The 26,476-nt window shown below is 37.2% G+C and overlaps 2 protein-coding genes across 6 annotated transcripts; both read right to left on the bottom strand.

The window, feature by feature from the left end:
* On the bottom strand, window positions 1-26,445 carry LOC115968195 (probable ubiquitin-like-specific protease 2A). Of its 4 annotated transcripts, XM_031087507.1 has the most exons (18): window positions 26,153-26,445; window positions 24,735-24,800; window positions 24,563-24,628; window positions 24,261-24,466; window positions 23,887-24,042; window positions 22,314-22,511; window positions 22,171-22,246; window positions 17,762-17,870; window positions 17,008-17,082; window positions 15,903-16,034; window positions 7,541-7,741; window positions 7,385-7,440; window positions 7,215-7,308; window positions 6,151-6,241; window positions 3,772-3,891; window positions 1,459-1,721; window positions 1,290-1,359; window positions 1-779 (listed from the first exon to the last, which is right to left on the bottom strand). In XM_031087507.1, exons 1-18 carry the CDS (start codon window positions 26,316-26,318, stop codon window positions 204-206), a joined length of 2,721 nt encoding a protein of 906 aa, XP_030943367.1. In that variant the 5' UTR covers window positions 26,319-26,445; the 3' UTR covers window positions 1-203. The 4 variants fall into 4 exon arrangements, with proteins under 4 accessions (XP_030943367.1, XP_030943365.1, XP_030943366.1 ...); XM_031087505.1 differs by having other exon boundaries at window positions 1,290-1,721; XM_031087506.1 differs by having other exon boundaries at window positions 1,290-1,706; window positions 26,153-26,443.
* On the bottom strand, window positions 13,868-15,441 carry LOC115968197. 2 transcript variants are annotated; one of them, XM_031087510.1, is made up of 2 exons: window positions 14,073-15,441; window positions 13,868-13,938 (listed from the first exon to the last, which is right to left on the bottom strand). In XM_031087510.1, the coding sequence occupies exons 1-2, from the start codon at window positions 15,343-15,345 to the stop codon at window positions 13,907-13,909; spliced, it is 1,305 nt and encodes a 434-aa protein (XP_030943370.1). In that variant the 5' UTR covers window positions 15,346-15,441; the 3' UTR covers window positions 13,868-13,906. The 2 variants fall into 2 exon arrangements, with proteins under 2 accessions (XP_030943370.1, XP_030943369.1); XM_031087509.1 differs by having other exon boundaries at window positions 13,877-13,938; window positions 14,013-15,441.
* Window positions 26,446-26,476: the final 31 nt, after the last annotated feature.

The following is a 26,476-nucleotide window of genomic DNA, read 5'->3' as shown; positions in this document are numbered from 1 at the left end:
TTTTTTTTTTATCTGCTGTAAAAACTTGCTATTAATATATTACATGAGAGCTTTGATATCAATCAAAGTGTTGGGATGACAAACAAACCCCTTCATTTTATCCTATTGAGTGAATTAAGGTGGAGGAGGGCTCTATTTTCCTATTTTATATACTTAATCCTACAAACTCTCAGCTAATAACAGTAAGACCATACTGAAGGCCATCAATAATGCAGTTGTTTTGACAGACTTCTTGCAAACTGTCTTTTACATTGTCGCACACGCTTCAGTCTTTTTTCAACTTGCTCTTCATCTAATTGCCACTCCGGATCTTCATCGCTTGATGGTGAAATATTCTCTTTAACATTAATGATTTCAACTGAGTCAACCTCTTGATCAGACAAGGAAATAATATTCCGTTGAATGGAGGGAGAATTTTTACTTTCATCTTGATCGTACATGTCATTTGCCTCTAGAGAATCCTCAACAACACAAGCCATGAGTTCCTCACTTGAGATTGAAGAAGATTGAGGTTTATCTGTTTTCTCCAGATGGTTCACTCCCTCAGTTTCTGGAAGCAAATACTGGGATCCACCGATGAGCATTCCAGAAAGTGAGTTCCCTTCATCAGGTTTTCCAAGATGCTTAGAGAATCCCTGCTTCCAAGAAGTCTCCAACTCTTTAAAATCTTTGCCAAAACATGATGTTGAAGGTAATTCAGAAGCAAATACAGCCTGTCGCTGACAATCTTCCACATCTAACAGTGACTCAGCAATTTGCTCACAGATTTCTTCACCTTCCTGCTTTCAAGCAAATCATAATACAAGTAATTTAGTTGATCTGACAGTACTCTAATAAACCTGAAAATAATTCCATTAATAACTAAGATCCTGTTACCAAGCATGTCGAATCTCTTAGTAATTTTGGTACAAATTTCATGGTCAAAGAATACACAACTTGATGAATCTAAAAATTGGTTTGAGGGCCCCTGCACACTGGCTCATTGAATGGTATGTTAAGGCCTTCATGGATTTTAGAATGAAGATCACATGATAAGAGAAGTGTAGAATCAGCTGAAATTTTAAAGTGGCACATATTGCAATACTACTGCATAACACCAACATTTGGCCAAAGTCCCATAAAAGTACTCCATTTGAATATGTAAGCATGCCGTGTGTGTTTGTAGGTAGTCTTGTAACGTTTCCTACCTTTTCATTACAACCATACACTCTAAAACCAGCAAGACCAAGTGGTATATTTGAGGATATAAGAAGAAGTTCCTTCTAGTCAGTACATGATTTTTTTATTACCTCTATTGGTGACATGATGCTCCTCCCATGATGATCTGCAGTCTTCTGATAATTTCCATCAGAAAATGACCTGCCAGTAGTTCCAGGCTCAAAAACCTCCCTCAAAAAAAATCCTAATTCTTTAAAGTTCTTTACTCTTGGAGGGGAAACAGCATTAGATATTTCAAACCTCTGCTTATCATCAGAACCAAAGAATTCTCCATGACATGAATTTGCTGAAATGCATGTCCCCTCAAGAAATTCTACTCCAATTTCGAGAAGGTTTGTGTTGGTTTCTTGGGAGTGACAAGGATTTTTGTCATTACAATCAGCTAGCGGAGCTTTCTTTGAATGATCTTCAAGGATTTCATAAATTAACTTCCTGATACAAGCACGTTTTAAAGAAGCCTCTTCTGGTGGAAACCACTTGACATTAAGCTGGAAAAATATACACTGTTTGTGACCTTGCTTAAAACTTACAAAAGATTCTCTATTTTTAATAAGTAATATAATGCTTTATTGAGAATGAAATGAAAATGATCCCTCATATACACAGGAAGTGTACTAAGGATGCAAGTATGCAACAAAGCTAAAAAATGTAAAAACAGAAATCAACGAACATTTATTTGGTTATGATGCAATAGTCAAGCTTCCTGAATGTATATTTATAGAATCGCTTTCTGCTTGTTCATATTCTTTTTTTGCTTTTTTGTAATTTGGCCACTTTATGCCCCTTTTTTTGGCATAAAGTAATCCATTTTCAATAAATTTATTCTTAAGTATAGATAAAATAAAATAAAAAATGAAATCATCATCAAAAACTTCCTTGTCACAATGAAAAAAAAAAAAGCTTTTAAATAATGTGATACCTTTACAGCAGGGTATGAAAGTCATGGATTCGTACTGCCTTTTTTTTTTGGCTGGTGGGCAGAGAAAAGAGGTATAATAACATCAAAATGCTTAGTTATGCAGGAAGTGCAAGGAAAAATTTTTTTTATTATTATAATCTTACTTGATTTTGGAGTCCATTGTATTTTTATTGGTCAACTGTATTTTGGGTATTAGTATTAATAGGGCTATTAGTATTTTAATTTAATTTCCTAGAGTCAACAGTATTTTTTAAATTCAATAATTGGTATCTCCCAAGTCATAGAATTAGGTTCCCTACATCTATGAGAATTAGGATTCCTTATATTGCTTAGAATTGGATTTAGTAGTCTACATAAGCAAAGCATTATACTCCTTTAAAAGGGGCTTATTTTGAAGAATAAAATTTCTACTGAAATCATCCCAATGGTGTTGACTCCAAGAGATTTTCTCTCGCTTGGTGCTAACTCTAGGCAATCCTAGGTGTTTGACTCCTAGGTTCTCTACTATTATTATTATTATCATAAATTTTCTTATTACATCATTTCGGTTTTACCTACATCAGTGAGCTTCCTAAGTCCTTAGCAATGTAATTCTCTTCAAGAAAAATAAGTTAATTTTGTTAACAATGAGTTTTACTTCAGATGGCACCTCATTTCTCCTTACAACATAGGATGAAGGGTTCGGTAATAGAGTCAACTCACCAGGCGCATGTATGTCCATTATTTCTAAGGTGTCTTGAGCGGTTCTTAGGGGGCTAATTATCCTTGAAGAAAAATATGGTGTGCTAAGGTGCGTCGGAAGATCTCATTCTTTGTTGAGCAGCGGCGTTGGATAAAATCCTAATGGTGGTACCACAATATAATGATTATTGTTCATTCTTTCTATAGTCTCTATAGTGTGTTAAGGTGCCTCTGATTGCTTGGGTAGTGTTGGATAAAATCCTAACAGTCGATTATCTTTGGAACCGCAACATAATCATTATAGGTTAATGTTGCATGCGCAAGAATAGTGGGAAATGATCATCTTTTTTTTTTCATTGTAAAGTGGCAAGAAATATATGGTCCCTTATATTTTCACTATTTTGATTGTCTTGGGCTATGCCAAAGACTCTGGTTCAACTGTTAAGTTGTTGGCAAGGGAGATTTCAAGTCATTGAAGCTACAAAGCTAGGATTGCTGCCCCATTATGCATCTTGTGGACAATTTGGAGAGAGCAAAACAACAGAACATTTGATGGTTTATACTCAAGAGCATCCAATTCATGCCATCAAGCAGTCATTGTTTAGATATCTGCTTGCATGGACGGTAGTTTTAGGCAGCATCACCTCCTGTTCCTTTTTAGGGTATTTTAGGTAGCTTGCATTTGACCGTGTGATTTCCGATTGTGGGAAATTTTTCTATTATGTATACTTTATTTAATCTGCTTCAAATTAAATTATTTTTACTTACCAAACAAAAAAAAAAAAAAAAAAAAAACACCTCACCGGGTGCATGAGCGACTTACCAATAAAAGAAAAGATGTCACATCCTATTGTCTTGTGAACTTGACAATTATTAAAGATAATACATTAAAATCAATAATAACATGATGATATTCTCACCAAATGTTTGGGAAATGAGATCAGATCACTTACAAATTTGGTGGACATTGTTATCCTAAAAGGGTTGAAGTTAATAGGTGCTTCCTCCAAAAAGAGTTCCACATAATGGAGTAGAAAAAGACCACAATCAAATGAATTTTCCTGCTGCGGTAGCTGAATAAAAAATGGAACAAAAAGTGAAAAAACAATAATTTTCACAAAGTCTATAAAAGCTAAGAATCATTGATAAAATGAGAATAATTTTAACAGATGCTAAACTTCTGCATGTTACAAGTGGACTGGCTTTACAAGACAACCTTTAAGAAGGGCTTAGGTGATTCAATGTATGTACTAACAAGAAGAAATAATTATAGCTTACACAGGAAGGGGGAAAACAGGAAAGGAAATAAATGGAAAGCAACTTTAAGGGAGAATGCCCCACTTCATTCCATTCCCTTACAATGTCAACTCTTGGTTCCATGCAAAATTGGGCAAAATCAGAGGTAACAGAATCAAGGAGGGAATTTTGATAATGTAACATAATATTAAATAATGCATATTATTTAAGGAGGGTGATAATAGTCTGCTGATCCAAACAGTCACCACTCCCTCCTTTTAAATAAGGTTACTTGCCTTTAATTGTGAACATCCAAAGAAGAGAGAAAATGCATGATTCATTTTAATTTTGCATTTTGTTTGGACAGCAATTGAAGCATTCTTATTGGTTGCCATCCAAAATAATTCAAGCAATGTATCTTTCAGGTAGGAGTTCCTTCACCACCACAATCATGCCAAAACCGAATTAGTGTGCTATCCCTCACTGAGAGTTTTATATGTTGTGAAAAGGTATCCCCCCCTAAAATTCATCATATTTGGAACAAATGCTACACAGTCAAACTTCCTTTGATAATTTATATTATAAACTTATCCCAAAAAAAAAAAAAAAACAGTAAAACCTAATCCCTCTCTCCTTAAAACCTACATAGCCATTTACCTAGCAGCACTTGTCTAGATGTACTAAGATTACGAATCTTCAGCTCTCCCTTCTTCAAAGGAGAACAAACAAGGGTAGCGTACTCTCAATAATCAAAGTGAACTTCCCTCCCTTTGAATGATAAAACTTCTTCCACCCTATAAGCCTTTGCCCATTCTTTCTATAATAGAATTCCAAACAACTCTTAACCTTAAATTTGGAACCCAATGGCAATTCAAAATATGCAAGCTGGCTCTATTACCCTTCTCACAAATCCCACTGACACTAATTCACTTTTACTCAGATTAACCTTTAGGCCTAGTGCTGCTTCAAAACAAAGCAGTACATACCAAAGGTATCTGCGTTGAGTTCGCTCACTTTTCCATTCACCAATTGAAGCATTGCTAAGAGAGAATTTTTATTATTTTTTTGATAAGCAATGATATTATTTTTATTAATATCAAAAAGAAGGCCCAACCATACAGGAAGTATACAAAAGGGGACCTTACAACCAATCAGATATATTACATAAATCTAGCAACTCAATAACAGACCATAAGGAATGACTGCAAAACTGATATACAATCCAACAAAGTTCTAAAGAAAAATAATTTGAGATCAAACATAATTCTCTTAGTATCTTCAAAACTCCGGTTATTCCTGTCCCTCCACAAACACAACATCAAACAATGCGAGGCAGCCACAAACAATGCTTGGAGAGAATTTCTTGGTTCTGAAGGAATTGATATAACTTGATTTCCAAGCAACAAGCACATCCTAAACTCTCACTAATTCTAGAATACTTAACCAGGCCTAGAGTTTCTATGCAAATAAAATAACTAAACTATCTGACCTTTTGAGGCATAGTGCAGGCTTAGGAAGTTATTTGGTGGACCATGCATAAAGCCATACACTAGGGCTTAGTGATTGCATGATAAAATAATCAAAAAATATAATGGTGAACATAATTTTCCACACCTGGATTTTAAGAAATTCACAGGTTGACAACCTAAATGCACTTCTGAGCACAAAACTCATATTTGTTTCCTTAATCTGTAGAAAGTATTTCACTAGGAAAGCAACCATGATGTAAAAGTATGAACGGTGCTATGGACAACCATGGATGATTCATAGCATGCTTTAGAGCAGTGACACAAAAGCACCAGCGCAGCTTATGGAACTAGAGACAGAGTAGAGTATTCTTCTGGGGAAAAATTAAGATTTGAGTGTGAGCTGAATAAAGTTTTTATTTTTTAAGAAGTTGGATGGGATGCACTTCTGAAATTATATGGGGGACTGCGGAGGAGAAGAAAAACCAACTTTGTTAATCATTTCTAGATATACAAACAGCATAAACCATTCTGAAGAAAAGAATATTTGAGCACAGCTCCATTAGTGTGACGCTCTTCTTCAGAAAATGGCATTTATAGATATAAATAACAGAATAAGCAAGGCAATACCTCAAGTGAAACAAATTGCAAATGTAAGAATTTTGAAGAAACCTCTGCTGCTGTCTGACCATGCCTCTCTTTCCACTCTTCGCATAAGTAGCTGGAATTTCATCACAAACAAATGAAGCTAGTCACTGTCCGTATTAAAATAATCTAGTTCTCTTATTCTCAAATATTTGAGATTAAACGACTCATGAAGCTAAATAGTTTCTGAACTTCTCAAAGAAACTACGAATCTATGCTATAGCATTGGTCCTTCCCACAAGCCAATTTTGGCCTCATCAACAAAATCTCTTGGGACTGAAAAAATTTTAAAAATTAAAATAATAATAATAATAAATAATTTAAAATAATTATAAATAAATAAAAAAACACATACACACACAAAAGAAAGGCCAAAATATTAAATTGGAAAATTCATAATTTACATTCTGCAAAGAAATTGATTCTAATTTCTCCTTGTCACTTTAGGATTATTTTTATTCATTGCACTTTTAATTTACTTTTTGTCTTTGAGGATTCAATCTTGTATACTTCTGCACTAAAGTTGCAACATCCATACAAAAATGAAATTATATGGTAAACATGGACCTAGCCAAAAACATAGTGTGTGTTTGTATTCAGCTTCTGCGTCCACGTTTAGCGTTTCCTGCGTTTCAACTGTTTTTTTTTTTTTTTTTTTTTAGCCGCACTTGTTGACTTTTTGTCCGTGAACAGTGCATTTGTGCACTGTTTATGGATCACAAATTACACTTTTCAGCAACTTTTTCATTAAAAATGGGTCCCACGATACTATTCACACATTTAAAAATTATTTTGCTACAGTGTTTTCAGTTTTCAGTTTTCAGTTTTCAGTTTCAACAAAATAAGTTCTATCCAAACACACCCATAATGACAACAGGTAATCAAAGGTGAGCAGTCTAATAAAAAAAAAAAGGTAGCATAACACCCAATGGGTTTTAAACCAACCCACAACCTCCCATTCTTATGGGAAGATAGAGTGCCATTTGAGCCAAAGCTCATTCGCATAAACGAAGGTAAATAGTTAAGAACATGAAATGCAGGCAGGCTACCTTTGAAAAAGATTTTTGAGGCCTCTGTGACTTCCTCTAATAGAATCCATGTGCAAGATGCAAGGTACCTTGGGCAAGTTTTCAATGTCTTCATCTGCAAGATGGCTCTAAATTGAATATAGGGATAAGACTAGAAAATATAACAGAGTGATAATCACATAAGATCTTGCCTTTGAAATTATCCACTTCACCAGGGTAACAGATGACAATCAAACTCCAGTGAAGACTGCCACATAGATGCATCAACAACTCAAATTAGAAAGCAATACAATAAGAGGTCATTCTTCAACGGTACATGCGAGTTATCTGCACAGCCACTGTCTGACCTGTAGTTTACAGGAATAAAGATGTAATCCTTTGTAAAAAGATTCACTTTCCTTGTCCATTTACGGACACGTTGAAATGCTGCCCTGCCTTCACAAGCACTTGAAGGATCTTTGTCAAGATCAGCAAGCTTCCGAAAGAAAAAGCTATTGAAAAAGTGGTACCTATGCTCTTCCCAAGGTTGAATTTTATTCTTCAAATGTCTGAAACAGGTCAGATTTCGTAGATGGTATCTTTTAGCATTTAGAAATAAGAGCTACATTAAACAACTATTTATTGAATGTATTAGTATGTGCCTTAAGGGGGAAAGAACCATTATACTAAACTCACAAGATAGCCAATTCATAAATTTTATCAGGCTTCAAATAAATAAATATACCAAGGAGAATCTTTGTTAATGTATACACGTGAACCATTGAGACAATTTACTTAGTCATAAGATAACAAGACATTCCTTATAAACAAAATGCCTATGTTCATCTTTTTTTCCAATCAAAACTGAAGCTGATTTTCTTTACTTAATTTCTTTTCACATGGTTTTTATACTTTGCAGTTTGTAGTTGATGACATAAGGTTCACAAATTGATGCATAACAAATTAATTAAGGTTGAGTTTCTAATTCCCGACCATACTACCAGACAATTTCATTAAATACTGCCTCACCTAGGAAGAATGAACACAGATGCAGAACACGGGCGAGACACGATATAAACATTATGATTGAAAAACTAGGATACAAGTATAAAACAATAACATGACAATTTTAGACCATTTCTGACCATATTGGACCCATATTGAGTCCTATTTTGGATTATTTCAGACCGAATCGAGCCGCAAAAAATCGCCGATGGACGCGTGTGCAGCCGCATCCACACAAATCCGAGTCGAGTGCACTGGCCAAAATGGCGCACCCGTGCTTCCTTGATTTGATTTGAGTAGCTTGATCAATGGTTCAAAATTTTGCTGGGTAATTAAAATCCATCTTTTGCCTCTCTTTTCAAATTTTCACTTCACTGTGTCAAGATCATGTCTCTGGCGTGTTCCAACTGTGTCCAAAGATATATTTATATATATGTGTGTGTGTGTGTTTCATCTGGGCATGCATATGTGTGTGTCCCCAGCAGATCTGTGTCCAATATGTGTCACACATGGACACAGCAGAGATTTTGGCATTTCGGCACTTCCTCAAACTAGCTTCCTTGCTTTCAACTCTAACATTACCCATTCCAACTTGATAAGAAAAAAATACACCTATTCAAAAATCATTTCTTAGGCCCAAGGCACACTGCTTTAACTAAATCTTACCACTCATGCATTTAGCTTTCTGTCATTTTTATTAATCAAAATAATTCATACGAACTAAGGGGCTATTATATAGAACATCAATCAGCATTATTATAAGAGATTGAAATGCTTAAAATTTTCACTAGGGGTGGCAAAATATAATGGTGACAAAAGCCTAAGGTCATCATAGAGGCATGCAAAGAAAAATCTTCCAAAAGAGGACAATACATAAATCAGCAGAGTTCATAATTTGTGATTGCTTTTGCTTATTAGATTCATCATGAAACAAAAAAGAAAACCTTATTTGGTAACTTTAATTTTGCCTTTGTAATTAAGAAGCATTCACCTTTCCTTGTCCTGAATTGTTTTCAAATGCCTTAAATTCTGACATGGGTGAAGGACAAGAGATGTGAAAGAGATTGGGATGGTTAAATCAAGAGCAGGGGAGGTTTCGCATACTAATATCAACTGGTGTCAAAGCCCCACCACTGTTAAATATTTGCTATTGCTTAGATTCATAGCTTCAAATGCTAAGCAAGGACCCCTACATTTGCTCCCATATCTTTTAAATATTTCATTGTCATGCTCTCCGTTGATAGTCCTAATCAGACTCCTAGGTGCCTACATAGTATTTTAATTGAAAATGCTACAACTTCTTGACTAGTAACCCTAAATTGCAGCTCCAAGATGAAAACTTCATCATAAGTTATACTGTATAAGCAGCATTAAAGAGACAAAAATATTGCAAAAAAATATTACTATTTAAAACCCAAACAAAAAATAGATAAGAAATATCTTTTAAAGCTATGCTATATGGTACTGACTGTTGGGCTATTAAAAAGCATGTTCATAAAATGAGAATATTTATTTTTTTGATAAGTAAGAAAGATATATATTAAGAAGCTACCTCATGAAAACACAAGGCAGAACGGAGAATACAGAGAAGGAAACAAACAAAAAGAGAGAAGAAAAAGAAAAAAAAACAAACAAGAAAACAAACAAGACAACAAAGAGCAAATTAATTACAGAGAAGAGAACTAAGGAACATAGGGATAGAATCACTAGAGGTGAATCCCCAAGCCCTAGACCAATCAAAAAGAGAGCCACTAAAATAAGCGAGCAACTGGTCATCGGATTTGTCTCTATCCTCAAAAGTATGCCAATTTCGTTCCCTCCAAATACACCACATTAGGCACAACGGAGCTAGATTCCAAACGCCAGATGAGTGCTTTCCAAACCAATTCCACCAACCGAAAAGCATATCTGCAACCGATCTTGGCAAGACCCAAGAAATCCCAAAGGATCTAAAAACCAAGCTCCACAACTGATAAGCTTTTTCACAATGGAGAAGCAAATGATTCGCTGTCTCCCCATTACAATGGCACAAAATGCACCAATCAACAAAATCGAAGCCTCTACACCGCAGAATATCCCCTATAAGAATCTTCTCCCAAGTTGCAGTCCAAACAAAGAAAGAGGCGTGTGTAGGAGCCTTAGCCTTCCAAATACCTTTCCAAGGAAAGATAATAGGCAGGGAACTTCAAAACTTATCGTAGAACGAGCGGATGTCAAAAACCCCCTTCTTCGACAATTTCCAAATCATGTGGTCTCCTTGCTCAGAGTGAGGTAAATTAGAACCCAGGGTTTGAAGGAAATCATCCACAACACCCGTCTCCCAGTCATTAGGATTTCTAAGTAAAAGAATCTTCCAACTTCTCCGAACCTCGATCCCCAACCGTTCGAGAGACGAGGCCACCGATGTCTCTCTATTAGAAGCAATCCCATACACTACCGGGAAAGATAGATGGAGTGGTGAGTCCCCACACCACTGGTCCGTCCAAAGCTTCACTCTATCCCCCACCCCTACCTCAAACCGGATGTGTTTGCTAAACACCTCCCAACCTTTTCGGATACTTCTTCATAAACCACACCCATGAACACCCCTGCCCAATTTGGAAGACCAACCCCCCCACTCTTCCCCAAACTTCAGAGCCACCACCCTCCTCCAAAGACGAGTCTCCTCAACCCCAAACCGTCATAACCATTTTCCTAGTAAAGCTTTATTAAACGTAGTTAACTTCCTTATTCCCAAACCACCATTAGCCTTAGGAGCACACACCTTATCCCACTCCACCAAATGAACCTTCGAATCCCCCCACAAGAAGTCCCTCTGAATCTTCTCAATCTTATTAGCCACATGTGAAGGGATGGTAAAAAGGGATAAATAGTATGTAGGAAGTTAGAAAGCGTATTCTTAAGTAGTGTCAATCTACCACTTTTTGACAAATACAACTTCTTCCACCCGGCCAATTTCTGACTAATTTTTTCCAAGATAGGATTCCAAATAGAAGGGGACTTATGGGAAGCCCCCAACGGCATACCAAGATAGGTCATAGGCAAAGACCCAATCCGACAGCCCAGAATCTCTGCCAAGGCATGAATATTGTTAACCTCCGCTATAGGAACCAACTTGCTCTTCAAGACATTAACCTTCAAACCTGTCATAGCCTGGAAACAAAGGAGCCGCAAACAGAAGATGCGAGACACATTCCCCTACACCTCGTCTGCCTACAGCCTGAAAACCCCTGATCAAGCCAGCACCTTCAACTCTTTTCAACATCCTACTTAAGACCTACATCATAACTAAAAACAACATTGGAGATAGCGGGTCCCCTTGTCCTAGGCCCCTCGTGCTCCCAAAAAAATCAGCTGACGCCCCATTAATCAAAATAGAAAACTGGACAGTTGAAATACAAGTGCGAATCCAACTACACCACTTCTCCCCAAAGCCCATTCTCTTCAAAAGATCTAGAAGAGCCTCCCAATTCACATGATCGTAAGCTTTCTCGATGTCTAGCTTGCAAACAACCCTTGGGATCTTGCTCTTCACACGACTATCAACAAACTCATTAGCAATAAGAATTGAGTCAAGAATCTGTCTGCCTCCCACAAAACTATTCTGAGACTCAGAAATCAATTGATCTAAGACCCGTTTCAACCGATTTGCCAAAACCTTAGACAAGATCTTGTACAAGCTCCCCACTAAGCTGATAGGCCGGAAATCTCGAATATTAGAAGCATCGTTTTTCTTGGGAATAAGAGCTATAAAGGTAGCGTTCAAAGATTTCTCAAACTTACTGTGCTGATAAAATTCCTCAAAAACTGCTAGAACATCCCTTTCCACCACTCTCCAGTAATGGTGGAAAAAGGCCATAGAGAAGCCATCAGGACTTGGAGCTTTATCTCCAGCCAACTCATTAATAGCTAGAAGAATCTCCTCCTGCTCAAACCTCCTTTCAAGCCAACCCCTCTCCAACCCATCTAACTGATCAAACTCCAAACCTTCCACAAAAGGCCTCCACTCCTCTGACTCCTGGTACAGATTTTTATAAAAATTTGCTACCTGAGCAGCCACTTCAGAATCCTCCTCATAGATCACCCCATCCACCTCCAGAAAACTCAGATGATTAAACCTTCTACGGGAATTAGCCACCTTATGGAAGAATTTAGTATTATTATCTCCTTCCTTAATCCATAGCATTCTTGATTTCTGTCTCCAAGAGATTTCTTCCAAAGAGAGAAGATTCTCCACTTTAGATCTCGCCACAGCTCTCTCACAAATCTCTGCATCAGAGAGGCCAAACTCCCCTTCCTTGACATCTAATAATTTCAAAGTCTCTAATAAATGAGTCTTTTTGTGTCTGACATGACCAAACTCCAAACGGTTCCACTGAACGATGTCCTCTTTCAAAGCCTTCAACTTTTTAGCAAACACAAAACTAGGAGTGCCAGAGAAAGAATGCCGATTCCACCAAGACTGAACTCTATCGGTAAACCCATCCGTCTTAAGCCACATATTCTCAAACCTAAACGGACTTTTCCCCCTCGCCATTCCCCCTACCTCCACTAGAATTGGAAAATGGTCTAAAACAGGGCGAGGAAGAATGTTGGGTCACATCCGGATATTGCTCCTCCCAAAAACTCTGTCTATCCTAGACATCGAAGGCCACTCTGACCCGCTAGACCAAGTAAAGCTCCCTCCCTCCAAAGGGAAATCTACCAAATTAAGATCCTCAATGAACTTCGAAAAAAGTTCCATAGCCGGAGTAAGACGAGAATTACCCAACCGTTCACTAGGGAAGCGGACAATATTGAAATCCCCAATGCAACACCAAGGGACATTCCAGTATTGCTGAGCACCAACCAACTCGTCCCACATTAACCCCTTCGCATTGTTATCAGTTGGACCATAAACCCCCGAACACGCCCAATTGAAGCCGTCCCCCACCCCTTGCCACCGAATAGACACAGAAAAAGAGCCCACCAAAACCTCCGCCCTCTCTAAAACCCTCCTATCCCACATCATCACAACCCCACCGGCTGTCTGGACAGCATCCAAAGCCACCCAATCCACATAAGGACAGCTCCACAAATTGCCTACCATCTGTCTGTCCATGCCAGTAAGTTTAGTTTCTTGAAGGCATATAACATCACATTTCCACTCACGCAAACAATTTTTCACTATCAAACGTTTCCGACAGTCATTCAGACCCCTAACATTCCAAGAGAGAATTTTTAAATGCATAAAGACATGAAGTCCCCGGCTGAAAAGAAGCTTAGCAGCCAACCACTACCTACCATCGTAGTTAACCGAAGACTGCAAGTTCCTCAGCTCTCTCTTCCCTTTATCCTTATAGATAACAGCTTTTCTAGAGACTGTAACTTTCCTGTTCAACACTTTGGCAGCCTCCGTCTCCCTCTCAATCTTTTGTAACAAAGCAATGCATAGCTTCTCATGGCGGCTCAAAGGCAGCCCCACCAGTTTACTAAAACCAGGGAGTCTATTCTTCACCCATCTAGAAGTATCCCATGTATCCACACACTCCACTGCCTCGTTACCACAGTTCAGCTCATCTGACAAAGGTAACCCAAAGGGAGTGATAGACAACAGAGGAATAGGTGAACTATCCTCTCCATCCAAACCCATATCAAAAAAATTCAATCCTTCCTCCACCAAAGCACTCGCCTCAGGGACAACACACAAGGCCATCGTGGGTAACTCCGCTAAACTAGGTTGCTCAATTTCAAGGGCAGCTTTCGGCAACTGGTGATAAGCCTGCGATAAGCTCAAAAGAAAATCAAATAAGAAACACTCAACCGGTGACCACGAAAGCATCTTATCTAACTTACCCGGTGGCAACGTGGGCTCATCGGAGCTAGTTCCGACAAAGAAGGGGTCGTCGGCCTTACCCAGTAGTAACGAAGGCACGACAGGGCTAATTCTGGCGGAGAATGGGCCATCGGCCTTTTCCTGAGACACCGCGTGCTCATCGAAGCAGATTCCGGCGCAGAAAGGGCCATCGTCCTTACCTGGCGGCAGCGTGGGCTCATCGGAGCTGGTACCGATGAAGACATCGGCTTCACCTGATACTAATGAGGGCTCAACGAAAGACAAAGCGCACCGGGCCGACACCCCTGTCTCAATATCAGCTTCCAGCGGGACCTGGGCTACTGCTCCTTCACCAGCCCAAGAGCTCTCGCCCACTTCAAAAAGTCGTGGGCCTGAAAAATGACCCACACTTGTGTCGGTCAGCTCTGGGCTAGTACCAAGGCCCATAAAAGGCTTAACTACAGCCTGTTTGGTTCTCCGTGGAACCCATTTAAAGGCCATAGAAGTTTCTATTTCAGCTACCTGTGAATCCCCTCTGCACTTCGTATCTCCCCCTTTCTTTCTATCCCAGAAAACCCGCCTCCTCCCTATCACATCAACCTCCACGACAAGACCTCTCCCTGACCAGCAAGATCTCCTAGCATCACTCTTCTTCCCCTTAACATAATCTTTTGAATTCAAACTAATACTTGGGAAACGTAACCTAGTGTCTACCAAGATTTGCTCACCAACCTCTGCCACCTCATAAGAGCAAAGCTCCCTCCTAGCCCCTCCCACCACCTCCATCCTATTAGATTTCTCCACCGGAAAATCCCCCACTTTTACACCAGAGATTCTCAGATTCACCCCCATCTTCTCCTCTCCTATCTGTGGTATCTTCCCCTTGGCTGTGGCTCCTAGTTGCTTTGGTTGCTTCCTTTCCTCCGTTCTTCCATGTAAGCCTTGCACAACTTCAGCAAAAGTTCTAGAACTTAAAGCCTCCAAGTTATACCTCCGCACCTGAGGAATGAATTTGAGAAGTCCATTTCCTCCCACTGCATATTGAGAAGGGTTCAACAATTTTCTTAGTTCAAGACCAAAAGCCCTCCAACCATGTCTCTCTTTACCTTCCGGTATAATTATCGACCTCCTAGACCCACCAGCTTTGAGCTCAGTCAACAGCAAGAACTGACCAGAAGAGTTGGAACTCCATTGGAGAGTAAAAGTTGTGTCACCTTCTCTAAGAGTAAAAAACTGTTTGGAACTCACCCCAACAACAAGGTGTTCTATGTTAAACATCAGCCATTGTGCTGCATTCTTGCCCATAAAAACTGATCTCATAAAGAATTTGCCCCTCTCAAAAATCCGTAACATGAAATAACAACCCCCTTCCTCTAAAACTCAATGAGAATATTAAGATGGATAGGCTAAAGTACAAAGAAAGATAGGATCTAAAATGAGGAAATTAGCTTTAAAATAGGGGTGGGCATAATTGATGAAAAGATGAGGGTGAAGTGCTTGAAATGATTCAAGTCAAGGGAACCAAAAAAAAAAAAAAATAAAGGGTAGAGGGAGACCTAAAATAACCTTAATAGAAGTAGTAAAAAAGGAGTGTCAAGTAAGAGACAGAGAATATGACTTTGACTAGGATAGAATGGCGGAATGCATGAATCCAAATTTGATTAGTCTGTTGAGGATCCATAGCCAACCTCAATATTTTGGGACTATGGCTTGATTGTTGTTCTTGTTTATGTAGAGATCTTGCACATGAACGCATACGAACAAACCACTTCTCATAACTTTAAATAGCATATACGATTTGATCAAGGCCAATAAAATAAACAAATAAATAAAACATGGCCTCATGAAACAAAACTATAATGATTCAGACACATTCACCATAGCAAAACCCTTGGAACATTTTCACTTACTTAATATAAAAGTCAATGATAGTATCATTAATAAACCTCTCTGGCTGGAGAAGCTCAATGTCTCTCTTACTGATACAAACAGCATCAGGATCCCCTTCTGGATAGAAAACATCTTTGAAGGGCTCATCAAAACTGAAATTTATAAAATTAAATCAGAGCATAGAAAAAGAGGGGGAAAAAGAAGGCTGAGACTGAACATATAATCATGATCAACAAGTTTATGAGCATGAACAAAGTTTCAGTTATCAAAGGGGGGCGTTGTGGGTGGGGGGGGGGGGGGTGTTGGAGGAGAGAGAGGAGCAAGAATGAACTTTCATCCAAAAAGCATCATATGTACAGGTGATTAAAATTAATTACATATACATCAAGAGACTTAATTCGCATTTGGAATCACAGTTTGCATAGCACTGAATGTCCATATATCAGCATGTGTGTGTACTTGTTAAATCATGCACCTAATCAATGAATAATTTCCCATTTTTCCAGAGTGATAGAAGAACCAAATATATCATAATAATAATAATAATAATAATAATTAAAGCAGGGAAAGGTCAAAAAAATTGGCTGGGATAATATTTGTTCACTTGTGGGTAGTGCTCCACTTTTTGTACTTTTACTATTGTACTGCTGCTACAATATTATTGCAGTAGATCTAGATTTCTGAGTCATTACTGATATTCAATATGACTTTTTGCACATCTCACTCTGTAATTCACATGCTCTGTTGTTTTTTTTAAGCCTCTCATATTTTCAATAACCAAGTTCAAATCAGAATATGCACATGTAATGAAATAAACCATCTAACCTATAAAACCACAGTCCACTAGTAACTTGAACAACTCAACCTTTGTCAATATAAATCCAGGACAATTTGACATTATAATTTAAAGATAATTAACTTATTGCTTAGTCAAGAGAGCTATAAATGTTTTGACCTTCTAACATGACTACAGCGATTTATGAGCAGCAGCAGAAGGATGAGAAAGAAGGCTGACTCATAAAACTCGGGAATTATAGTAAGTAGATTGTAGAAGACTACATAACACCAGAAACCATCTAAACTGGCAGATGATAGTGCAAGCATATGTGACTTGCTTTGACTTACTGAGAAAGATAATTCTTTGAAATGAACAAGTTATTCTGCCCCAAAAAAGTACGTTCTTTACTTTCTGAATCAGTACTGCAAGCAAATAACACAAATTATTAAACAATGTGAATCAAAATTATTAAAGAAATGCTGTTTTAATAGATAAGTGGAAGTTCTTTGAGGAACAGGAAAATGTGCTTGAAAATGGATGTACAAACAGAATGAAAGCCCATGGGGAAAAAAAACCATGGAAGCTAACCCACATCTTTTCACCAGAAAAACAAAGTCTCATCTTCATAAGAAAGATATGAAAAGATACCAAATGGCATATAACAATCAACTTCAAAATCTATAACTAACCTATTCTGTTATACAGTGGACCAACTACAGAAATGAAACAGTTCTAGTTTATAAAAAACATGAACAATTCAGTTATTCAAAAAGAAAACTATAAATTACCGATTGTCCCAAAAGAATAAGTTATTGAGGTATAGTAAATTTAACCATTTAACCATGCAATTCTAACACTCTCCCTCATGTTTGGGCACAAATTACTCTTTATAGGTGAGGCCCCACATGTGAGAATTTAAATGGGAGGTAGAGTGGAGGAGACAAGGATCGAACTTAGGACCTCTTTCTTTGATACTATGTCAAATTACCAATTATCCCAAATGCTTAAGCTAATAGGAAAAGGTAAATTTAATCATCTAACCACACAATTCTAACAAAAACATATTAACACAATATTACTAAGCCAAAAAGAAAAACTCACTCAAAAATAACATTCCACATATTCTTGTATCTCACATCCAATGATTTGATTGCTTCCTCTCCAATGGACCAATGAGGGTCATTAGTTGCAAATGTCAAGAGCTCAACTCCTGCATGCATTGGGGCAGCATAAAGGTAGATAAATTATCCATTCAGACATATTCACTTAAAAATCCAGTTTCAGCAAAGGTAACACAATTTTTAGTGAAAAGTGGAGACATATCAAGTAGAAATCTAACTTACAGTAACATAAGTATTAGTCAACACATTTTTACTTGCTTTGTATAAAAAGAGTCATAGACACTTCTTCCAATCATTCACAAAATGTATTACAAAAATAAAAGGAAAAAAGAAAAGAAAAGTCCATTACATAATTTGAAGGCAGGGATATTTGAAAATGATAAAAAAATCAAAGCAAGTTGGAAGTAACCATGGTAGCTTATGGAGGAGTATTAGCGTGGATTGGGATAGATTTGTAAGCTATGAGCAGTTCAGGATAGGGGATGGTAACCTAGTGAGGTTATGGCAAGACAAGTGACAGGAGAATCAATCTTTAAAGATGTACCCAGAACCGTATGCCTTTACAGCTAATAAAGATGCCTCAATTAACTCTTTCTTGGAATGTCAAAATGATGGGAATGCAAGCTCTTGTAATGTTAGGACTATTAGAGATTTTAATGACTGGTAATTGGAGCTAGTTGATTCATTTCTTAATATACTGCACTCCAATATACCAAGAGAGAGGGCCCTGAAAGAATTAGGTGTTGGCTGAATGGTAATGATAGCTTTGATGTCCGTTCATTCTATGTTGTTTAGTAAGGCTCGAGTGAGGTTTATTTCCCTTGGAAAAGCATTTGCTGTGCCAAGGTTCCAAATAGGGCTGCATTCTTTGTGTGGACAACAGCCAAGGGAACAATTTTGACAGGCAATATTCTCACGAAGAGAGGAATCATGTTAGTAGATTGGTGGTCTATGTGTAGGTGCAGTAGTGAGATCATTTTATTGCTGCATTGCGACATAGCATATGCATTGTGGACCATTGTCTTCTGTGTGTTTGGAATTCAACAGGTGATGCCAAAGAGGGTAATTGATCTTTTAACTAAATGGAATAATTGGTTTCACAAAGACTCTTTTTTAGTTTAGAATCTAGCCTCCCTATGTCTGTTGTGGACACTAACCAGTATGGAATACGGGTGTCTACATACTGACCGGACTCAACAGACCCGCCTTCAACTGATCCAGACTCCGACTTATCCAATAAGCATGGCAGTCGGCGGCGGTACTTGAATATGCAGATCCGATGAAGTAAGTTCAAGTGACGGGTGAGAGAGTCGAACTCAATAGACCCGGCTCGTCTGAAACTCCTCTCTTACTCCATTTTCCTCATCCGTATGAAGGTTCCTTTGTCATCCTCCTTAATATTCCTATTAGATATCATTGATTTTGCCTCCATTCCGGTAAAATTTAAGCTTTCTCTCTCCACTGATATAAGGAGATCTTGGCCAAATCCGGCGAAATCTCAACCCCCCACCCAAACTCAACTTTGACCAACACCCACCTGCCACCTAATGAGGCCCAATCCATCTGATCCAATGTTCCTTCACGGTCAGTAGCAAGTTCCAATCTTCCCCACCCGAAGTGTTCAAGTTGAGTCTAAGATAGGCACAAATCTAACCCATACTTATTGCTAACAAATATCTATACTAAATATTAAAATCTAGAGTTCTGGGAAAATTGTCCGTGCAAATTGGATTTAGAGATAGCTTATGATTATGTAAATCAGAATTTTCTTCTATATATTGAGTAATGTGGATTTCGCAAACAAGAGAAAATGGGTTATTAAAGTATATCAATTTTTTGACTTTCAATTTTGGTTAATGGTAGTTTGATGGACTTTTTAATAAATCCCATGGGTGAAGACAACTTAGACAAGAAGATGAATTGTCCCCACTTCTATTTGTTATGGTAATGGAGATTTTGAGTAGAACATTTTTTTTTTTGGATAAGTAAGATTTTGAGTAGAACATTGTTAGGGGCTAATGATCCCATCTATTTGGATATACGGTGAGAAGCATAAAAAATAATTTGTTGATGATCTCTCATCTTCTAATTGTAGATGATACTTTAATTTTTTGCAAGACTAATCCAAATCAAACTACATTATTTGAAATGTGTTGCTCTCTAATTTGAAGTTACAGCAGGTTTGAAAATGATTTAGGAAAGTATGAATTAATGCATATTGGTGATATGCTGGGTTTTGAAGATATAGCAAATATTCTTGGTTGCAAGGTGTCAAATTACCCATGATATGTTTGGGTTTTCCATAAGGTTCTACTTTCAAATGAAGAGAAGTTTGGGAAAATGGACTAGAAAAATGAAATGAGATTGGTAGGTTGGAAGAAGATTTACCCGTCCAGGGGAGAAACCAGTTTATAAACTTTTTTCCTTTCTCATTTTCCCATGCCTTTTGGTATTGCTACTCAAATCAAAAAGTTGTGACAGAATTTCCTTTAGACTTAAAATTCCCTCTCGGTAGTTGGACAAACATTTTTGAACCTACATAATATGGAAGATTAGGTATCAAAATTTTTGGTAATGTTCAACCATTCATTGTAATTCCCCCACATTGTTTGAATTTGTATGTGGATTTGGATTGTGCTTTAAAGTGTAGTACAAGTGCTAAGTCCCATGTCGAGTATTTAATATGTCAATTTAAGCTATATAAGAAATTAGAAAAACCTAAATTGTGACTCTGCATTTTTATATATGATGTATATGTTGCTAACACTTCCTCAAAATCATGATAAATCATATCAAAGCCAACTTGGTAGATGTTGTGTGGCTCGAAAGCAATACAACACAATGCGTGACTAAACGAGAATGGCTAGGATTTAAGTGGGAAAGATTATAATACCCTCGACTATATGGATTTGTTGTGTAAGAGGTGTGGAGAGTCGGTGGATCATCTTTTGCTTTATTGCCCCATAGCTTCTGAGCTGTGGTCCTTGGTGTTCTGTTTGTTTGGAATTCATTGGGTTATGCCATTAAAGGTGTTTGAGTTGTTTGAGTGTTGGCAAGGTAAATTCAAGCAACATCACAATATAGATTTTTGGAGAATGGTGCCGCATTGCTTGATGTGGTGTATTTGGAGGGAAAGGAATGCTAGATGCTTTGAGGGATGTGAGAGGTCCTTGCTAGAGATCAAGTCTTTTTTCTTGCATAATCTCCTTTTTTAGAGTGTGGTTTTGTCGCATTTTTCTTGTTTTTCCCTTCCTGCTTTACTTGATCATTGTAATTTTAGTTCTTGATTTTTGCCCCCATAGTACATCCCCAATGTACTCGGGTTGGCTACTTTTTTCTTAATTAATAAAATTGTTTCGTTACCTATCAAAAAAAAAAAAAAGATTATATGGATTTGTGTGTGGATTTGGATTGTGAAGGTGTTGTGCAGTGTGTGGAACAGTGCTGTTAAAAGTGCGCTTAGCCACACTTAAATCACAAAACCCCAAGTTCTAAGCACTTTGCTTGGCCAAAGTTAAGCTCATTAGTAGAAAATCCCTAAATCCACAACCTGAATAAAGAAAATTAATTCTCTAGATGGACAACCCGACTAAAGAAAATCCATAAATCCACAATATCTTTTCTCTTTGTACACAATCCTAACAAAAGGAAATTTCTTGAATCTTTTTGAACCTCATTCCAACATGTCTTAAGAAGGTAAGAGGTAAACAAGTTAGTAGGCTTTTACTAGGATAACCCCCTAGTAAAGAGTATACCAGTCTGTCCACCATTGTAAGCATTTCATGATTGTTTCAACTATGAGATACACAATTTAACAACTAGGAATTTTCAAACCTATTGATAAAACAACCTAAACAAAACCTTTGTATTTTTTTTGGTTGGAGGAATTGGTTAGGAAAAAATTCGAAAGATATTTGGAATTTGGTTCCACTTTGTTTGATCTGGATTCTTTGGCAAGAATGGAATAGGAGAACGTTTGAGCATTTGGAGAGATCAAGGGATCGGCTTCTAGATCATTTTGTTGGGACTTTATTTGATTGGTCTCGAGCTTGGGGACTCATGAATAATGATTCTATTACTATGTTCTCATTGTATATAAGTTTCTGTATTTGTTTGTAATTATTTAGGCTTCTTTATACCATTTTGCATAAAGCAGTCTCATTTCCAAAAAAAATTCTTTACTTATCAGGGGGAAAAAAATCGTTGATGTGTGAACCACTAGTATTAAATACTAAACCAAAAGAATGTAGCAAGAAAAAACAAAGTCTTGTAGACATCTCAAATTAAATTTCTTAAAAGTCTTTCAAAAACTTGAGTAGTTTGATCCATTGTGATACATACAGATTACAGAATAGTTCCAACACAATTACTTTCCAAAAAAGCACAAACCTGAAGTTTCTTTTGCATTTCCAGCTCCTTTAGAACCCCTTGATTTAAGATGAAGGTTAACCACAGCAGTTTCAACCTACACCCAACAAGTACCAAGTTGGACTATACGTAAGCAACAGAGAGGAAAAGTCAATGTAACTCACCCTTCCAAACCATTCTGACTCAATTTTAGTGATAGCACCAACAGCCCATTCAAAGCTAAAGATTTCCTTGAGCCCATTTACAGTTGAACCCTCAAGTTTGATGCTGCTGTTTGAAAATGTGAGCCGACATTTCGTGCAATATATATCCCCATAAATAAGAAAATCCGGGAACACATGAACAGTCATATTTACAATGTCCTGCAAATCCACCAAATTCAAAGTCCCATAAAAAATCCAACCTCTCGAAAGAAACCAAGAAAAGATGCACTTTGGAAAAAGAGTGAAATGAAACAATTTTCAGATGTGCAAGTAACTCATTCTAGTATAAAATGCAGTGGGAGTGGTAAATGCTTCATAAACCAACAAAAGAAAGGATTATGAACTGTGAATAAATTGGGGCTACAAGCCTACAATCCTAAAGAAACACCATTTTTAGATCCATATGGATCTTGCGCAGTAGTATTTGCATTTTTCCACGCTAGCCGATTAAAAAAATACTCCTCCCGAGCCAAGTCAATAGCCTTCTTCAGGCCCTCCAAACAGCCAAGTACTCGAGCATTTCTCAGTTGATTATGGAAGGTAAGAAGGCTAGACTAAACAGACCACAGAGGCTCTAAAATTGGATTAAGCTTTGGGATACAATACTAGATATGTTAGCAAATGAATGGTTCTGCAGTAAGCAGATATTACAATAATCATATATGGATAGTCCTTCCACAAAAACCTCATTTTGAAAGGGCTTCCACTAGATTCTTAGAAATATAACTATCTATTTCAAATCTAATGAAAGTCATAGCCGCAAAAAGGCTTCCCAGGTGAACACAGGTAAAAGTGCCAGGATTTCTAGCTAGTTCAGTTCAATTTAAACTTCCAAATAATGAATTTCGTATGCACACAAAATTCCTATCCACATTTGAAATGGCACATTGGTAATGCAAAGAACAAGATACAATTTTTTTTGATGACGTGAAACCTCACCAAGGTAGGGCCCTTTGGACTCACCCCTAGAGAGCAAACCCCATATACACAGCCCCCCACCTGCCAGAACTGTGAATGAGGTAATACAATTATAAGTATTTTGGTACCCCAAGCACAAAATTCAAGATTACATAACAAGTTGTCCCTCTAATGTAATTCTATTGGACTACACAGATGGTAAGAGAAGCAATGTGATGGTTTCAAGTCTCCAAAGTCCGAACATAAAGTAGACACCAAATTGTTGGCAAAGTTTCTGTCATGTACTCTTGTACAAAGGATATACCACCACACTGTTGACTATCCACAAAAAAAAAAAAAAAAAAAAAAAAAAAAAAAAAAAAAAGGAAGAAGAAGAAGATATTAAGGGGTCTTTCTTTTAGCATTTAGTTTAGTGCTGGCTTCTTCAGTAAGCTAAGATTTTTCATCCCCCCCTGCGGGAGGGAGGTGGCACAAAATTTCTACTCACATACTTTTAATCATTAAAAAAAAAAATCCTTTCCAAACCCCATGATTTTTCATAAACTGTCTCTTCATAGAGCTGTCAGATAACAATATCAATTGTTAAATCATAAAAATATGTGGTGAATACACTTACAATTTCATATCCACCAGAACCATACTCTGACACTTGTTCTTCTAGTGAAACTGTACGGAGTTTAGAGCTAAAATCAATTGCAGGACTTGAGGCTGAAGTTGATGAACAAGTTCCAATGTTGTCTTCATAATCTGAAGCCATACCAACTTCCTTGTTCTGCAACAACTTCCAATTGATTAGTTACAGATGATATACAAGATCTATATCTGACTTCTTGCACTTCAAAAAGAGACTTGCTGTCTATATAATTTCTCGCAGTTAAAATACTCAAAGATTTTAAGTCTCTTGTTGGAAAGCAACTTGCTCCAAAAAAGAGAATTCAAGACTCAAAATAACAGGATAAGAAAGATAACTGAATTGGCATAAGCATTTACTTCAGAATTTGAAGAACTAGACAGCAGAAGGGTATCCAACCCAGGGGTCTCCACTCTTACAGTGCCATCTTCAATTGACAATTCCATAGGACATTGATGATCCGTATCACTAGCATCAATGTCTAACAATTCAGTGCCAACTTTCTTTCGCAGAGTCTTAAATCTTTGTGACGCTACATCAAATTCCTTTTGCAGACTCTTGGTTTCTAGCACAGCCTCAGAGAAAACATAACAAAGGAAATTAGATACATTGACATTTAAATAACGAAAAAAAAAAAAAAAAAAGCATTGATGACTTATACCTTCTGCATCAATGTCAATTGGTGCATTTCTGATTTCCTTCAGTGGAGTCTTGGTATCTCGTGAAACTATGTATGAAGTATAGGAAATAAAATTAGACAAACATATTTCACACAAAGAAAATTAGATACATTGACATTTACAAAACAAAAATAAAGCATTGATGACCTGTACCTTCAGCATCAATGTCAATTGGTGCATTGTTGATTTCCTTAGGTGGAGTCTCCGTATCTTGTGCAACTATGTAGGAAGTATTGGAATGAAAATTATACAAAAATATTTCACAACACAGCATAAATACTTAAACAATGATACATGGCCTAAGAACACAAGCTTTTTTTTTTTTTTTTTTTTGCAAACATGGGTGTCTAAAGCTCGTCAAGCACTTGACTATTCCCCTAGGTGCATGTAGTCTCACCTGTCCCACAAGGCCTAAAACCACAGAAAACTGAAAGGACAGAAATTCTAGATTTGGTCCCATTTGGATTTCAGTTTCGACATAGCCAACTCAACACCAGTGACTGTATAACCTTCAGAGCTATCCACCGCATTACTCAAAAATCCAATTAATTAGCATGAGCTTAAGATGCCCACCAGTTTTGAATTAAATTTATTGAAGGCAAGCAGCAACTTCTGTATGCAAGGTTTTCTATGGTGCCTCTGAGCTATCAAATCCACTACAATCAAAATCATTTATTTCAAGTGTTTTAATCTGAGCCTTTTATTTATATTTAAGAAGGAATGACGAATATTAAAACACTTGAAAATACACAGTTATGATCATTGTGAGTACCATACTACCATATACCCTCGAAAAAAATACTAAAGCACACTTTTGCCCCTTAAAATTTGGATTTGTTTTCATCTTGATCCTTTACATTTCAAAATTAACAATTTGGCCCTCCATGTTTGATTTTGTTTTCATATTGGCCCTGTCATGCATTTCTGTTAGTAATTTGACTGTTAAATGCTAGATAAGTGATGCCCATATGATGCCACTAACAGAATATGAAAAGGGAATCAAACATGAGGGGCCAAAATGACATTTTTAAAATGTAAAGGACCAAAATGAAAACGATACCAAATTTTAAGGGCCAATAGTTTACTTTAGTCCTTCTTGATTGGAGTTTAATTTTGCCTTTTTGTTCCTGTTTTTCTCTCCCCGATCTTATTGATCGTTGTAATCCGGGTTCTTGATTTGTGCCACTATAGTACACTTCCAGTGTACTTGCTTGGTTTTTCTAATAAAATTTCTTACGTTACTTATCAAAAAAAAAAACACAAACACAGAAACACTATAGAGTTTTCCTGTGTATACAAATTAAAATCAGCAATGTACACATTTCTATGAATCTAAAAGTCTAACACAAGTTCAAACCCAACACATATACACAAACTCTATATCACATTTCCCACCATGATCATAAAACTCAGCAAAATTGTACTTAAGTCATAACCCTCCTCAATGCACATAGCTTTTCAACATTAACAACAATTATTACCATAACAACGATAATACAAAGAGTGTGATTAGAAACAAGCAAACAAACAAACTTGATAGAGAGAGTGTTTTGTGTGTTGTGAAGACTTACAGCACTGAAGGAAAGTGTACTTGGAGAGAGGAGAAGGAGGCTTGGGTTTGGGTTTCTTAGGGTTTCCAAACATGCCTAAGAACCTTTGAGAGGCTTTCTCGACTTGCTCGTCCTCTTCGGCGAACTCGAACACGTCGAATCGCTTTCCTGACGAAGACCGACTCATGGGGTACTTTCAAGTTTCAACTTCCGAGACAAAAGGAAAATGAAATAAAAAGTGCTGGGAATTCAAATGACAGGAAAATTATTATATTTTGTTTTGTTTTATTTGCTTTTGCGTTGTTTTGTTTGCGTGTGTGAAAATCCTTCTTTTGTAAGTTTTTA

This window comes from Quercus lobata, chromosome 11 (assembly GCF_001633185.2).
Source record: "Quercus lobata isolate SW786 chromosome 11, ValleyOak3.0 Primary Assembly, whole genome shotgun sequence".
NCBI lineage: Eukaryota > Viridiplantae > Streptophyta > Magnoliopsida > Fagales > Fagaceae > Quercus > Quercus lobata.
The sequence above is the reverse complement of the archived record's forward strand: the minus strand, read 5'-3'. Positions and strand labels throughout refer to the sequence as shown.